Source organism: Miniopterus natalensis, chromosome 2 (genome assembly GCF_054644295.1).
Source record: "Miniopterus natalensis isolate mMinNat1 chromosome 2, mMinNat1.hap1, whole genome shotgun sequence".
Taxonomy (NCBI): Eukaryota; Metazoa; Chordata; class Mammalia; order Chiroptera; family Miniopteridae; genus Miniopterus; species Miniopterus natalensis.
In genome coordinates this window covers 51,184,976-51,200,604 of record NC_142082.1, presented here as the reverse complement: position 1 = coordinate 51,200,604, position 15,629 = coordinate 51,184,976, and the positions used below count along the sequence as shown (strand labels likewise).

Genomic DNA, 15,629 nt, shown 5'->3' with positions numbered 1-15,629 from the left:
AAATACTGAAGCAAATATCTTACTTTTTTTTTAGGCTATTAACTATGCCAGAAAAATAGCATGCTTGACCAAAAACTAATCAATTAAATGATACCTAACATACTCCATACAGGCAGACGAAAAGAAATATACAATGTACAATATGGGTATATTTGTACTTAAGTATGCCAATAAAATTAAGCAAAATAGGTATGAAGTATTCTGTAAGAATGATATACTTTAAGGAATCACATATTTTACAAAAGATTCCAGGTAATATATAGAAAGAGAAAAACATTTAACCAAACTTGTAATAGGTGAATTCTGGAATACTAATCAATTGTTACAGAAATTCTTACATTTAACTAAAATACAGTCTTCAGATGAAACAGTTGCTATCACTTCCATAGGAAAATGTCCCCCCAAATCAGTATGGTCTAATTTAATTTGCAATTTTGAACAGGAAAACACTAAAGCCAAAGGAAATATAATACTGGGATCTTTCCTCAGTATATGGACATGTCATTATTTCTACTGTGTGAGTTACCTTAACAGCATCCTTTGGGTAACACATAAAACATTTTAAAAATAAACAATATTTCAGAATGTAATACATTAAAATGAAATAGTACTAAATTGTCCTACCTATTTTTCACAAAAACCTACATTGATAATATACTTTAAAATGGTAAGATACTATAAACTGAGCCACAGTTTCCCTGTATTTTAACATAATTTATAGAACATCTCAAGTTAGAAGTGCCTAGTTCATTTTTTTTACAAAAAGGACTTATATACATCTAATAATATCGTTTACCTGGGTGAGCTTGTCTCATGTGGTATGTCACTGGGTATGGATGTGACTCTCCACACAGCTCACAGATGGTGTCTTTCTCTGGTCCTCCCACTGCCAGTTGCGCCATCTCACCAAATAAATTACCCCTGGGCCGAACTTCTGCCTTTTCTTTTTTCTTTTTTTCTTTTTTGGCCTTCTTATTCTCTTTTTCACACTCTTTCTTTTTAAGGACTGCACAAGAACCAGGACTTGGAAAAATCATATTCTGGGAAGCTGCTTTGATAGTAGCCAAAGAGATGTCTTCCCAGAAAGCCACTAAATGTTGTAAAGTTAAGGGAAGAGGAGATTTAGACTTCACTGGGTGGTGCATGGACATTTCAAAAGTGGCCTCAGTTTTCCCATCCTCACACTTTTCATGCAGGGGTGGTTCCTTAAGCATAGACAACACCTTATTTTTGTTGATACTACCCATTTTAGATATATCTGGTCCATGAGGTGCGATATTAAACATATTCAGTGCAGATGATATTTCCAATGAGTGTCTATTTTTTAATTTGGTTTCCTTTTCTTCTGTAGGTTGTTGGCTGTTTAAACTACTTCTTATAGGGGCATGTTCTTTGGAAAGTTCAGGATTAAATTTTAGGAAGGAAGAACAAGCCATTGCATCATGTACTATGCCTTCGTGCCACAGGAAAGAGGCAAAGACTGCTCTGGCACACTCAGCCACGGAGGGAGACATGGCCTGCTTGGCTGGCTCTAAAGGTTTGGCTCCATCTCCTTTGAAGAGGAAGCTGGATTTTTCCTTTTTGGGCCTGGTGTGTCTATTAGCGCATTTTCGACTTACTTTGGGGGACGCCCTCATGTCCTGCTCCTCCTTCAGCGGGGCTTTTCCTATGCTGAAATGAACTTTATTTGAACCCTCGTCCACACTCTTAAATTCACTGCTTTCATCACAGGCGCCATCTGTTAGAGTGTTTGTTTTTAAAGTGCTTGAAGTGCAGACTTCAACCACCTCACTGTGAAGGTTTTCTTGGACCACGTGGGGAGAAGGAGCTCTGTTTTCGGCTCCGGGGGAATCTTTTGTATCCTTCGGTACTGGCTTCGGTTTCGGTGATGTTGACCGTCCCCTTAGTGGCTCTGCGAGGGGCACTTTCTTCCTTCGTAGGGCGTCTGGGTCAAGCGTGTAGGAGTCTGATTTGGAGCGTTCCCGAGGAGGGTCAAGCTTTGCCTTGACAGGAGCAGCGCTTCTCTGCGGTAGATTTTTCTCGTGCGGTGAGGAGGGGCGGGGAGGACTAGCACCAGACGGGCTAGGCCTGTTGGTGGCGAGAGTCTTTGGCTTAGGAGATGATGACCGAGAACCTGGTCCCGGGGATTCAGCTCTGAAACTAGAGGACATCCTCCCATCAGATTTCAGTGTCTGCAAGGTGTTATGATTGGGGGACAACGACCTACTATGCGAATCTGATCTCAGCTTTGCAGCATCGGATTTCAACATGAGGGATTCACTAGCTGATAAACCTTCAGTACCCCTTGGTTTCTTTGGATCAGCAGTAGTCCGGCTCATACGTCCATCAGGTTTAACTGATCTGCTGTGTTTGGAGGACAGTTCTGATTTTCCTGATGTAGAGACTGGTCTAGAAGATGTTGAGATAGTTCCTCGGTCACCTGTGTGGTCCATTTCATAGTAAAATTTGTTAATAAAATTACAACTTACTGATAATTTAGTCACTAAACACTGATTTAAAAAACAGCTAAAAATTTTATTGCTTGTCACAAAAATACCTGAAAAATAAAAAAAGGGAAATATTTCTCATAAAATTTCTATTACATCACTATACAACCATTTCCACCAAAAACAATTTTCATGGATGCAAAACAGATTGAACAAACACTACCTATGCACCAGTATGAATTACCCATCATATCTGAACCTCAGGCTTAGAGCAATAATTAGTGAGAATTTAAATTCAGTGAGGGACTAGGAAGGAAAAAAAACAACTTTTTTTTTTGGAATAAAATATTAGGAAAATATATGTGATTTTAAAATATGAAATAGCTGAGCTAAATTTCCAGTACAGTGATATCTCACATCCTTATTAGGGGTGTTAATGGTAGAGGTCTTGCTGAATTAGGAAAATAAATTTATAAATACATTTATTATTTTCAAGTACACAAGCAGATACAATTAGGCTAAAATAGAGATGCTTAGAAGGCACTCTATGTTCATGATTAGATTATAATAATATGTAATTAACATATGAATGCCCAAAGGTTATTATTTAATCATATGCAATTCAGGCAGTCTATTGTTTATAAACAGATTGTACTCTAAAAGTTTATTTAGTTCATTAAGCTTAGCTGGTTAGAATTTTGAGCTTGTGTCCCCTTGGAATAAAAGAGGACCCTTGGAATTAGTAGTCCAACTCTGAATTGGGAGGGACCTTGAATTAAGGAGTCAGGAAAATAACAAATAAAAAGATAAAAGAAAAATAATCTACCTCTTTTCTAGTAAAAACACTAGATATTTCTATATGGACATCACTGTTTTTGGTATCCTGATCCTCATTCAGGGTGTCTCCTTCCTACTATTTCCTGCTTTCCTTTGAGGCATTAGAGCAAGGCGGTCTTTGTCACCAGTAAGTAGTACAACCTACAACATTACCTTTCCTCCCTAAAATAAAAATTCCCAGTTTTAGTGTTAAGTGATATTAGTGAGTTGTTCGGAGAAAAGCAATCTGATTAAAGTGATGCATGTGGTATGAAAAACTGGAAATCCATAAGTCTTGCTTGCTAGATGTATTTTATATTTTTAAAAAGGGACTTAGCAAATTCAGATACATCTGTTAAATGGTTATACTGCAGGTATTTTTTAAGGGGGAGGGAGATGTGAACAATTTGAGTAACATAGGGAAATGATTTTTGGCTTGCTCACGTGTATGTTTGTGCCTGTGCATGCAAGTGCACAGACGTTTGTGTAGTCACACTCTAGTCATATACAGGTCAAGACAGTATTGCCACAGAATCTGCCCTTCTGATGGAAGGTCTGTAAGAACTGGTACTTTGTCTATTACTCTTCACTGATGTAATGTCAAGAATGCGTCCTAGAATAGTAAGTGCTAAATAAATATTTGTTGAATGAGTAGATGAATTCCTGTTTTCTTAATGTTTCTTCTTCTGCTAGTCCCAAGATTTCAGATTCTCCAAAAATCCACTTACAATTATGGTTCCCAAGGCCATAGGGCAGAGGTGACAATAACTATTGTTGAATAAGGCTCAGGATGCTTGCAAATTAAGTAACTCTGAAATAACATATATGGCAAATAGCCTATTTAGGACATATTTTAACTGTAACATGCCAGTGTTTGAAATAATTACTCATTGTTTAGATAAATAAATTAACTACTAAATATAATGCTCTTCAGTTTCTTGTAATTCTTTATTATTCCGTCATAAATGTAATTTATCATGTATGCGTTCTTTTTATAAATCCAGTATGAGAGACTGCACTAAATTCAGACGAAAAGTGGTGAAACAAAGCACAACATAAAAACACACACACCAAAACCAGATATTTATGCTGTCTCACCACAGATAAAAAGATGTTCTAATCTTGACAAATAAGTGCTTTCAAACTGTATAAAAGGTAGTTTAAGAAATGCTGCCCATCTTACTGATCTAGCAATAGACCCATAGAGCAAATTTTATAAACAAATATACTGAATTTAGTAGAATTAAACATCAGCCTAGCCCTTGCCACTAATTTTGAGTGTGTAATATTTGGAGTGATTAGTTTTTTGTAATTAATCTGATAGCTGGCAATGCCTTTATCATCGCATTTACTTATTTCAGAAGCTGAACCATACAGAATGGTAAATCTAGACAAACAAATAAGTAGTTAATCTTTTATATCTAGCACACCTCTCTCTAAAAGATCAATTCGTGAATTGAAAGAGGTTTCCTTTCTAAAGTAAAGGTGCTCAATTCCATATAAAGAAGGGTTCTCCTCTGTCATTGGTTGAACAATGTAATCTATCAAATAACAGGCACACCATTTGTCATGTGCTAGCAAAAATGTTATATAGAGAGGGTTAGAGAGTATAGGCATCTATATACCTTTTTTCTATATCTCTAGTAGTACTGAGCATTTCCTAAAGCTCTGTAAGTGGTGACAGCTGGAGTGTAAGTGTGTGATAAAGGTGACCTGCTGAGAGTTCAGGTGCATAAATAATGTGAAATTATTTCTTCCTAAGATTTATTTGTCAAATTATAATTACTTTTGAAAAATTTACTTTTCCAAAATATATTTCATGTATACTTTTAAAAAGAATATGTCAAGTTTGTCATGTGTGGTAAACCTCTTTGCTAAGTGATGCTTATTTTCTTCATTTGGGCTTCAAAAGTTTTGAGACATGTAGTAAATGCTACTAAAATTTGTCATGTTATGGCTGCTTGAAATATCAATAAACATAAACAAATACTTTGCTAAAGATCTTTAGATCACACATAATACTCTCCCATTCATCACTTAACGAATTCATCATTAAACTAATTAAGTGATTATATTAATCATATGTAAGTTTAATTGATAATAGGCAAAATATTTCCTAATCTCAAAAGAATTCTGGAAAAAAAAACAAAAACAGGACAGAATAGAAATTTAGTATATTCAAGCAAATTAGTAAACATGTTTAATGTTGAACATTCATTAATGACCTGCATAATTGTTTTTACGACAAAATTGTAAATCCTCAAGTTATATGATACCATATTATAATATAACATAATGTAATACTATACTGTAATATTATATGCCATAATATATAGTATATATCAGGTTACATAACACTGTATATTATAGAGATCAGGTTCTATAAAGATCAGGTTCTATACTACTCATTATACTAAAATATTGTAAAGTATCATTGTCAACTGTATAAAGAAACATAAAACTGTTTTATCCATTTCTAAGAAAAAATAAATTTAAGAATTGAAAAATGTATACAGTATATTGCTGCACACTTTTTAATGAAACTTTCTAAAAATACAAGATTTTAAAAGTTTAAATATTACTCTCATACAAAAATATGTAAGTAAGCATCTATAGTATTTTAAAAGACTAATAGCATTATTTTTAAATTGTATGAAATTTTATCAAGTGTCAATATAGTTTAAAGATTACTAAGTTTAAAATTTTAAAACTAAGTGACTAAGAAAATACTATAAGGAAGACTCATGCCAGACAGGACAGGTAACTGATAACTAAATTAATCTAAAAAAAATTTAACCTAATTACAAAGTGTTTCAAATGAAACACTAAAGTAGGAAAATAAATTTTGCAATATATAACAGAAAAATGACTTAAAGACTAACTTGTCACAAAAGATACTATATTCTTATAGATTACAATGTGCCTCATCACATATACAAGTGGGGCAAAAGAAGGTTTATAGCTGTTTGTAAGGAAAAATAATAATTAACAAATAATAATACAATAATAAACTCTGTTTCATGTACTCACAACTGTAAGCCTACTTTTGCCCCACCCTGTAAATACCATCTTTTTCTGAAGATAATGATTTTACAATTCCTTAAATCAGGCACTTCTTTCTCTATACTATCTATTTTATTTTTTAAGACCTCATACAGTTTGAAAATTAAATAATAATAATAATTAGCCTACAGATATAGTCAACATACATATCAATTAGGATAACAATACTGTAATATTAAAAAGATATATCACAAATTAATCCCAAATATAAAAATTTAAATGAAATAATAAACTTTAATCTTAAAAAATGGAATGGGATGAAAATGACTGAGGTGAACTAAAACTTCCTCATTAAAACCATCTATGTTCATTAAGAATGGCCTATCCATGAATGCACGCATACCCACCCTTCAGTTTGTGAGACAGAGATGAAAGAGCAGAGGCAGGCCCAGCTACACCATAATTTTTGTAAATGCGCTCACGAGAAGCAAGGTTGCGAGATGGAGATTCTACAGTGGAAAACATTGGCAAAGAAGCAGCACAGATTCAATGGAAAAAAAATTTAGCAGAGAACACAAGCAGCAACAAAGCATTTCAAATGGTATGCATGACTTAACTATTATTAAAAGTTTATATTCAGCTAGATTTTTCAACAAGCTTATATTTCTCTAAAATTAAAACTGAAATCAAAGGTCAAATTAATTACTTTAGATTAATAATGACAGCTTCGAATGTGGTAAAAGTTAAGTAAGGCTCATAGCTGTGATGTATCAAACCTGAGCATTTCTTTTAGACTAATACTTCTTAAACTCAGTTTGCTAAGTGAAATAAGCTAGTCAGAGAAAGACAAGTACCATATGATTTCACTCTTATGTGAAATCTAATGAACAAAATAAAATAACAAACAAAATGGAAACAGACTCATACAGAGAACACACTGCCAGCTGCCAGAGGGGAGGGGGTTGTGGGGCTGGGTGAAAAAGGTGAAGGGGTTGAGGAAAAAACAACAACTTCATAGACAAAGACAACAGTACGGTGATTACCAGAGGGAACGGGGTCTGGGGGTAGTTAGAAGAGAATAAAGGGGATAAATGGTGATGGAAGGAGACTTGACTTGGGGCAGTGAACACACAGTACAATATACAGATGCTGTATTATACAATTGTACACCTGAAACTTATATAAATCTATTAACCAATGTCACCCCAATAAATTAAATAAAAAAAGGTTTTCTTTAATTTAGTCCTTATTTACTTATAAATAAAAGTTTATAAGTAAATTTTTTTTTGGGTAAATAGTGGGAGATAAATATTACTTACAGTTGAATCTATTGTCCACATGACTAAGATTTTTCCAGTATGTATCTCAGAATGGACTCAAGTTGACATTTATGGTTAAGTATTTTTCTAAGTTCATCTTCAATGAAAAATGTTAGTACCAATTCCAAAATGTTTGTTTTATAGATCCTATTACTGAGGTACCACATTTTGTTTATAAGAAGTTTCACAACACAAAGCAAAGAAAATTTAAAAGTCACTGGAAAATGTTAAACACATTCATGATTTACCATGCAGAAAATGAAGTGCTTAAAATTAAATAATTTATCTTTAAAAAAGAATTAATAGAAGCTTCAAAGTGTAGTCTTTTAAAAGCAATATGCTATAAAAAAAACCCCCTCTATCTAAATCTTAAAAAAATCATTTTATTAAAAAATTTAACTCATAGTTACTAAAATAAATGCAATTAATTAAGTGGAAATAAATTTAGGTAATGAGATAACTTTCTTAATATTGCCAAAATAAAAATCTGGATACAATATACACTTTTCTCAAAACAGAAAAGTAATGGTTGACTGATTCATTACTATGGCCAAGATTAAAGGTGAATTACTCATAAACCAAAAAGTTATTCCATGTAGGGTACTGAGTACATATCATGTGTCAGACATTGTTCTAGCCATAGAGAATAAAATGATGGACAGAAATAAAGTCCCAGTTCTTATGGAGCTTATCTTCAGGTGAAGGAGGAATTCAACAAATAAATACATCCTTAATCAAGTGGTGAGAATGTTGGGAGTCATAAACATGAAGATTCGGGTAATATTCCATGTCGGGATAAGAACACTTAGGGAGTGAGGTCTAGAAGAGACCAAAGCCCTGGGACGTTCCTAGGAATACAGAATACAGGAGGATGCAGAATAGAGACTGGAAAGGAACAGCTGGTGAGGCAGGAAATAGTCGGCAGACAAAGAAGGAATTCCAAGGAAGAAAGGTCAACCCTGTCTAACACTGCTGATAAATCAAGTAAAATGAGATCTTGGAATTGACAATTGAATTTAGTAAAAAAAAAAAGTCAAAGACTGACTACAACAATTTCTGTGGGTAAGGACAGCTACAAGAACACCTGGCAGTGGGTTCAAGAGAGAATGGTACGAGTGGACAGAGGGATGTGCCACATGCCATCAAATCATTTTCAACTAAGTTAAAAAAAAGTCAAAGTTTTAATATTTTTGAGAATCCTTTTTTTTGAACTCTATAAAACTCAAAAGATAACGAGCACTACGGAAGAAATTCTTACGCTATTTAAATCTCATATAATACATAGTCTGTAACTCTCATTGAAAATATCATTAGGAGGATGCCAGCTTTTGACTGGAAGAGTTAATTCAAGGGGATTCAAATGCCATCGGTGTAAGGATACAGTCTTGTGGTTTGGTTGCTAAAATCTGTGAAAACTGGACAAAGAAGCAGGAAATCAGAATACTATCTTAATTAGAAGCGCCCACAAACATAAATGTGAAAAACCATGAGGACACTTGTAGGATAAGATGTTAGAGGTTTAAGAACAAACTCCTGAAAAAGGTTTTGAAAACAAAATAGCCCTGAAGTATTTTTCTTTTTTAAAATATTTTTATTGATTTTCAGAGAGAGAGGAAGGGAGAGAGAAACATAGACTGGGAGCAGAGCATCCATCGACTGCCTCCTGTACGCCCCTACTGGGGATCGAGCCCACAACCCAGGCATGTACCCTGACCAGGAATCCAACTGTCAACCTCCCAGTGCATGGGATGAGGCCCAACCAACTGAGCAACACTGGCCAGAGCTTGGAGCCTTTTTCAAAGTTACAAAGCCTAGAGAGACTGGATTCTTAAGTATGATTCCGGTTGAGCAAGAGTAAGAAGAAAAATTTTGTGAAAGTCTAAAAGGGTTATTGTTAATGCCTAGGAATTAAGCTGTGACTAACACTTGGGCTACACAAATAATTTTTACAAAATTTGCTCATTTAAATATACTTTGATAATAGTTAACTTCTTAAAAAGATTTATGTTTTTCAATTTTAAAAAGGAAAGTAAACCTTAAGAGATACATTGACGGTATGCAATACTACTGCATAATATATATATATCCAGAATCCTAGTAAATGTATCAGGAGAAACATTTAACTATGTGAATGCTAAAGAAGCTTCCGACCTGGACTAGGAACTAAGGATTATTTACATAAATGTTAGTGTACTAAGTGAATAATAAAAGAAAGCTAGAACAAAATTTCCAAATAAGGATAAAATAGAAATAAGCTTTTCACCAAAATATAACATTAATCCACATAATATGCACGTAGGAAGGAAGAGGAATGAAAATAAGATGGATAACCCTCAAAACGGTCTCTAAATGACTTCTAGACACAACTGTACTTGGATAAAACATATGTAACATATTACTGAATGTACAGTAAATCCCTACTAAATATGGTAAAAAGATATAACATTAGGGAAAAGCATGTTATTTCAGAGTTTGTGATGGACAAGATAGGAAAATTTGGAGTAAAATTTGATGTGTATATACCCTAGTCCTTAAAAAGAATAATTTCAAAAAATTCCAAGAAAGATTAAGGATTGCTCCTTGAACAGAAACTTGACACACAAAAGGGCTGGTGATGCTCTCAGAATAAAAATCTAGTTCTCTACAAACCGCCTATTAGTTGCAAGGGAAAAAATATCGATACATCAGAGAAAACAGACACTTTTATCAGGTGATTAACCATAACCATGTCCTGCCTTCAGAAGGATACAACACTTAGGTAGCACAAAGACAGCTAAAACTGAAACCAAAACTAAAAGGCTTTTAGGATAAAATAGCCTTTTGTTTGGAGAAAGAAAAAAAAAAAAAAAGCAGGCCCTGGTCACTGCCTCAAACCCAGGAAAAGTATCAACCATGGATGAGTTAGAAGCGTTGCTCCATTCTTTTATTGTTATTGGGAGGAGGGGGGCAGTTTTGTTTCCATATTCTTTAACAAACTGAGGACAACCAGAACAGCCTTGTGCTAATGTGAGTTTCCCATCTGGCAAAGTTTAACAGGGATGTTACCAAGGGATTTAAGGTATAAAATAAGGTTAGAATAACTGACCCCTTGGCTTTTGCAGTTTTAACAGTTTATGTACAGTAACTGAGATGTAATTGGAAAAATAAAATTACTGGGAGTGAGTTAAGAATATCTCTTATTCAAGTCTTAAATTTGCCAGTTAATTGTGTAACTCTGGGCAAGTCTGAGGATTCCCTTATCTCCAAAATGAAAGCTAGCTGACATCTTGGGCCCCTTGAACACTAAAATTAATTATACCATTATATGACATATTTCTTAAATATACTAAAGGAAGTAGGGAGAATAAAGTAAATCCCTAATGATAAGGGATGAAAAGTCTGATTTAAAAGATAAACATTTAGTTGATTTTGGTGATGGTATCACAGTATATGAATATGCCCAAAACCCATCAAAATGTCTACAATTAAATTTCAATAAAGCTGTAACAATATTTAGTTTTAGCTTTGCTAAGTCTAAGTAATGAGATATACTACAGTGTAGAAGATTTAGAGAAGAGTGGGAGATAAGAAAGGCCTAATGTGAAAATAGAATTTAAATACTTTTAAAAAGGCTTTTGAGCCCTAGCCAGTGTGGCTCAATGGTTAGAGTGTCATCATGTGCACCGAAGGGTCATGGGCTTGAATCCCTGTCAGGGCACACACCCAAGTTGCGGTTTTGATCCCGGTCAGGGCACTGCATGAGGCAGCCGATTAATTTTCTCTTTCACATTGATGCTTCTCTCTCTCTCTTCCTCTTTCTTCCTCCCTTCCTCTCTCTCTGGAATCAATGAAAAAATGTCCTCAGGTAAGGATTAAAAGAAAAAAGCCAGCTTTCTAAATTAATTGCAAAATCATTAAAATGCTTTAATGATTCATTCTTACCAAAAATGTATATATAAATAATTTGATGATATATTTACAACTTATCAGTCAACAATGCCACTGTTAGTTTGGAAATGCTAACTATGTTTTCCATATTCATATTATATTACAGTTTACTGGAGCTAAGTTACCCAACTGAACTCATTTTTCCTTAAAACCTGCTTTATAATTTGTGTACTGGTATTAGGTAAGCAATTTAATTTTCAAAACAAAGCCAGAAAACTGTCTTCCTTCTAGACTGGCTCTCACAACTGTGATTAGCATGACCTGTGCATTTTACAGCCTAAATATTTCTAAACTTGTTCCTTCTCCTACATTCCCACAGTAATTTTCCTTAGTTTAAGCTCTACTCAGCTTTTCTTTGGACTTCCTGCCTCTAACATTCACCCTTTCTCCAGGACCTTTCTCAAAATATTTTCAGTTCTTTCACAAATGTAATACTGATCCTGTCACTCCTTTTGTTTAAAATTCTGTGGAACTACATATTTCCTTCATCTGCTCCCTCCCCTTTATTCCCTGTACTCAGAGGATAAAGTCTAACCTACTAAGTATGGCTTATAAGACCCTTCGTGATGGCCAGTCTCTCTAGTGTAAGATGCTGCCACTAGGGCATTAATACTCTAAGCTATGAATGCATGAAGTTTCTCAACTGAAGCATGCTCTCTAGCATGATCAAACGGTGATTCATATGACGTGGTTAAAACGGTGCATGTTGTATGGTAAATGTTTTACATGTGTTAGCTATTACTATTTCATACCTTCTCTTCTTTTCTCAAATTACCAACACACTCTCCACCTGGTAACTCTGGGCTGCTGACAGCTCCCTATTTTACTAAGAAAAAAAACCAAAACAAAAGGAGAACATCCTGGAGCTCCTAACACTATACCTTTTTCTTTCTCTCCTATTATGACGGATAAACTATTTGTGGTCCTACTTAGCCAACCTTCTCACTTTGCATTAGATTTCATCTTCTCTCCTATGCAAGAATATCGTTCTAGCAATTCTCCCGTCTCCTGCATCACCAATTTCTCTCTCTACTGGGTCATTCTACTTAGAAAACAACCTTGATGTGATTATTATTATTTCAAAACAAAGCCAGAAAACTGTCTTCCTTCAAGACTGGCTCCCACTTAAAAAACAAGTAAAACAAAAACCTCTCCAGATCTCACATCCTCTCTCCTGGTTTCACTTTATATGTTTTTTCCTTTCCCTGTAGAGTAAATCTTAAGAGAGCAGGCACAGATATCATTCTCTACCTCAGTCCACTAGAATCTTATTGCCAAACTGCTTACTAAGTTTTTACATAAATAATTTTGAAACAGAAGAGTAAACTGTAGAATATACTTCTTTTTCTCTCTCATGCCTGTACACATACACACATGGTAAGACAAGGAAAGTTAATAACTTTCATTTCTGTAATTATTCTATTTCACTAGAATAACTGGTGAAATAATTTGTATGTATACATTTGTAATAAAATAATTTTGCTAATTAAAAAATCACCAAGTTAACTTAATGTGCCATATTATTTCAAACTGCAGAGATTAGTGAAAAAAATATGTTTCAGGAAAAAAACCCCTAAAGAATCATTAATAATCATGCTCATAGAAATGTTAGATACAGCTGACGCGAGGGCCAGTTGTGTATCTCTGTAGACCTCGTCTACTTGGCTGGGAACTTAAGTTATGACATTTAGGAAATTTTTTCCTTTCAAACCAAGCTACATTCTTAAAATTAAACTATAAAGGGAAAGAATAATCAATCCAAGTAAAGCTAATACTCTAGATGCCAGAACTAAATATAAGCAGAAATTATATCCATATATATATATAAAAGAACAGACTTTACATTATTTATCAGTAGGCAAAGTTGAATATTTAAAAACATGGCCTTTGCAGTTAGTAGTACTGGCCTCATATTCTGGATCTACCATCTTACTATGAATATTTCTATAGCAAATAATTTATTCTCTCTAAGCCTGTTTCCTTACTTGTAAAATGGAGACATTATCTCAAATGAGGATGTATTAAAGTGCTTAAGTACAGTGTTTATTACATAGTGGTGATGATCATATAAGCAAAAATTAACAATATGGTTTTCTATACATGTTTTATTTCAGTATCAGAAAAGTATAAAACAAAAATGTTTCTCATTTTCCTAACTAGTAAAGGGAGTATGCATAATCCACCTTTTAAAACAACATGAAATGCCACAGGAATGGATGGCAGTGAATTTCAGGGAAGGATAACTTACTCGGGTGGTCTTAACAATGGGCACTCTGCCACATTTAATTTTTTAATAATATATGATCAACACAATTCTACTTTATTTCCAAAATAGTAAAACAATTTCTGGATTCCATAGCTTTTTTTAGTTATGCTAAAGATTAAGACTTCTGGTTTCTGGGATTTGGAAGTCAGCCTTCAGTGATATTCTGCTGAGAATAAGAAGTTTGTAAAAAAGATCTAATTAATTCCCATTGCTGCAGTACAGGCAAGTAATGATTCAGAAAATTGGTGAGACATTTCTAGGCCATGACTTCAAATTTGCCCCAAGATGGTGGTAAAGGAAGTGGTGGTACTGATAACACTTAGACACAATATGCATAAAATTATATTGACATATGTCAGCTGGAAACTTATTATCATTTCAAAGAGACAAATCTGATTTATCATAGTCTTGAAAGTTTATTTTGAAATATTTCATTAAATCATTTAGTAAAATAAAAATAGTAATTACACTTGTTTTTGAGAAGACTGGTAATGACCCTTTAGATAGAACACAAAGGTCCTTATTCTTTAGTTCTCTTGTCTGCTGCCATTATGACATTATCAGAGTACTTTCTGTTTAAAAATTTCATATACTATATATATATATATATATATATATATATATATATATATATATATACACACACACACAAAATATATGAATTTTCTGCTTGATTAAAATTTATTTTCCTTTGTTTTTCCCCTTGTCCTTACCTTTAAAACTTCCTGCAACCTGAATGCATCTAAGTGTAAAAAGTCTGTTGCTCCATAAAATGCATAAACTAAGCCTTTAGTTCCCTTTTAGTCTTCTGTAATGCTTATCAAGGAAGAAAAAAACTATTTCACACACGTGACACTATTATACTTCCTTAAAATTCTTATTTTAAGAGAATTCAAGTGAATATCATATATGAATAGAAATGATTAGCTAAATTGATACTACTTATATTTCTAAATTAACTTCATTAAATGAACTTTCCTTATGTATAGTACATATCTAGAAAAGTTTATACTCTTGCATATGCTTTACCTAAGAATTATATCATAGTGAATAACATCATTTGCTAACTATATACTACCCTAGTTTTTAATAAAAACTAAATGAGTTGGCATTATCTTAAGTAATCCTAATAACAGTTATCAAAGTAATTTTATAGAAAAATAACTTAGACATCAGTGTGGATGTAATTTATTAAACCAAAGAGGTCACACATATGAATCCAAAGAACGGGTGTTTAAGCTAAGACTTTCATAAGCTATCTCACTCAGTGAGTGTATTTACATACTGTATAGCCAACATGTGAATTGAAGGTCAAGAAGAACATGCTGTCATATTGTAAGGAACTTAAGAGAAGTTTATGTGGGAGTGTCAGGAGATCATCAAGAAAAAAACCCCACTCAGTAAAGTGTAATTTCTTTGGCTCTATTTTCTATATTGGTGTGAGTTACTATCATGGTTGATGCACTAGAGCAATCCTAGGAGGCAGAACTGGAATCAAATGATCAGTTTAGTGTATTAAGAATGAGAATAGCAGCAAAAAAATAAAAAGCAAGAGAAGAAACAACAATTTGAGAAAAATTGGAAACCTAAGTTGCTATACATTTTATGAATAACAAATTCACTTAAAAGAAACAAACCTGCCCAGTACAGACTCTCCTCTACCTACTGGAATAGTAAAATAGGTTTATTCTCTTAAGGCACCTCTAAGTAACAAAAACCCAACAGAAACCTAAGAAAGGTATCCCTGTAGCTGGTGCTTAGCATAGTAATGCATATTATAAAAGAAAATTTTAAATTAAATGTTTTTCCTAACATGTTTTATAGTATATATTTGCTAATACAGGGATTAGA

The 15,629-nt window shown here is 33.6% G+C and overlaps 1 protein-coding gene across 14 annotated transcripts in view; it reads right to left on the bottom strand.

Moving 5' to 3' along the window:
- Window positions 1–15,629, bottom strand: part of MYCBP2 (MYC binding protein 2) — a 256,390-nt gene that overhangs the window by 40,904 nt on the left and 199,857 nt on the right. For 8 of the 14 annotated variants that reach the window (XM_016216450.2, XM_016216451.2, XM_016216457.2 and 5 more), the window contains 2 exons: window positions 6,674–6,775; window positions 797–2,440 (listed from right to left, as the gene is read on the bottom strand). In XM_016216450.2, coding sequence (XP_016071936.2) covers window positions 797–2,440; window positions 6,674–6,775 — 1,746 coding nt within the window. The remainder of the gene's footprint in view (window positions 1–796; window positions 2,441–6,673; window positions 6,776–15,629) is intronic. The other 6 variants (XM_016216454.2, XM_087814288.1, XM_016216458.2 and 3 more) reach the window with 1 other exon arrangement.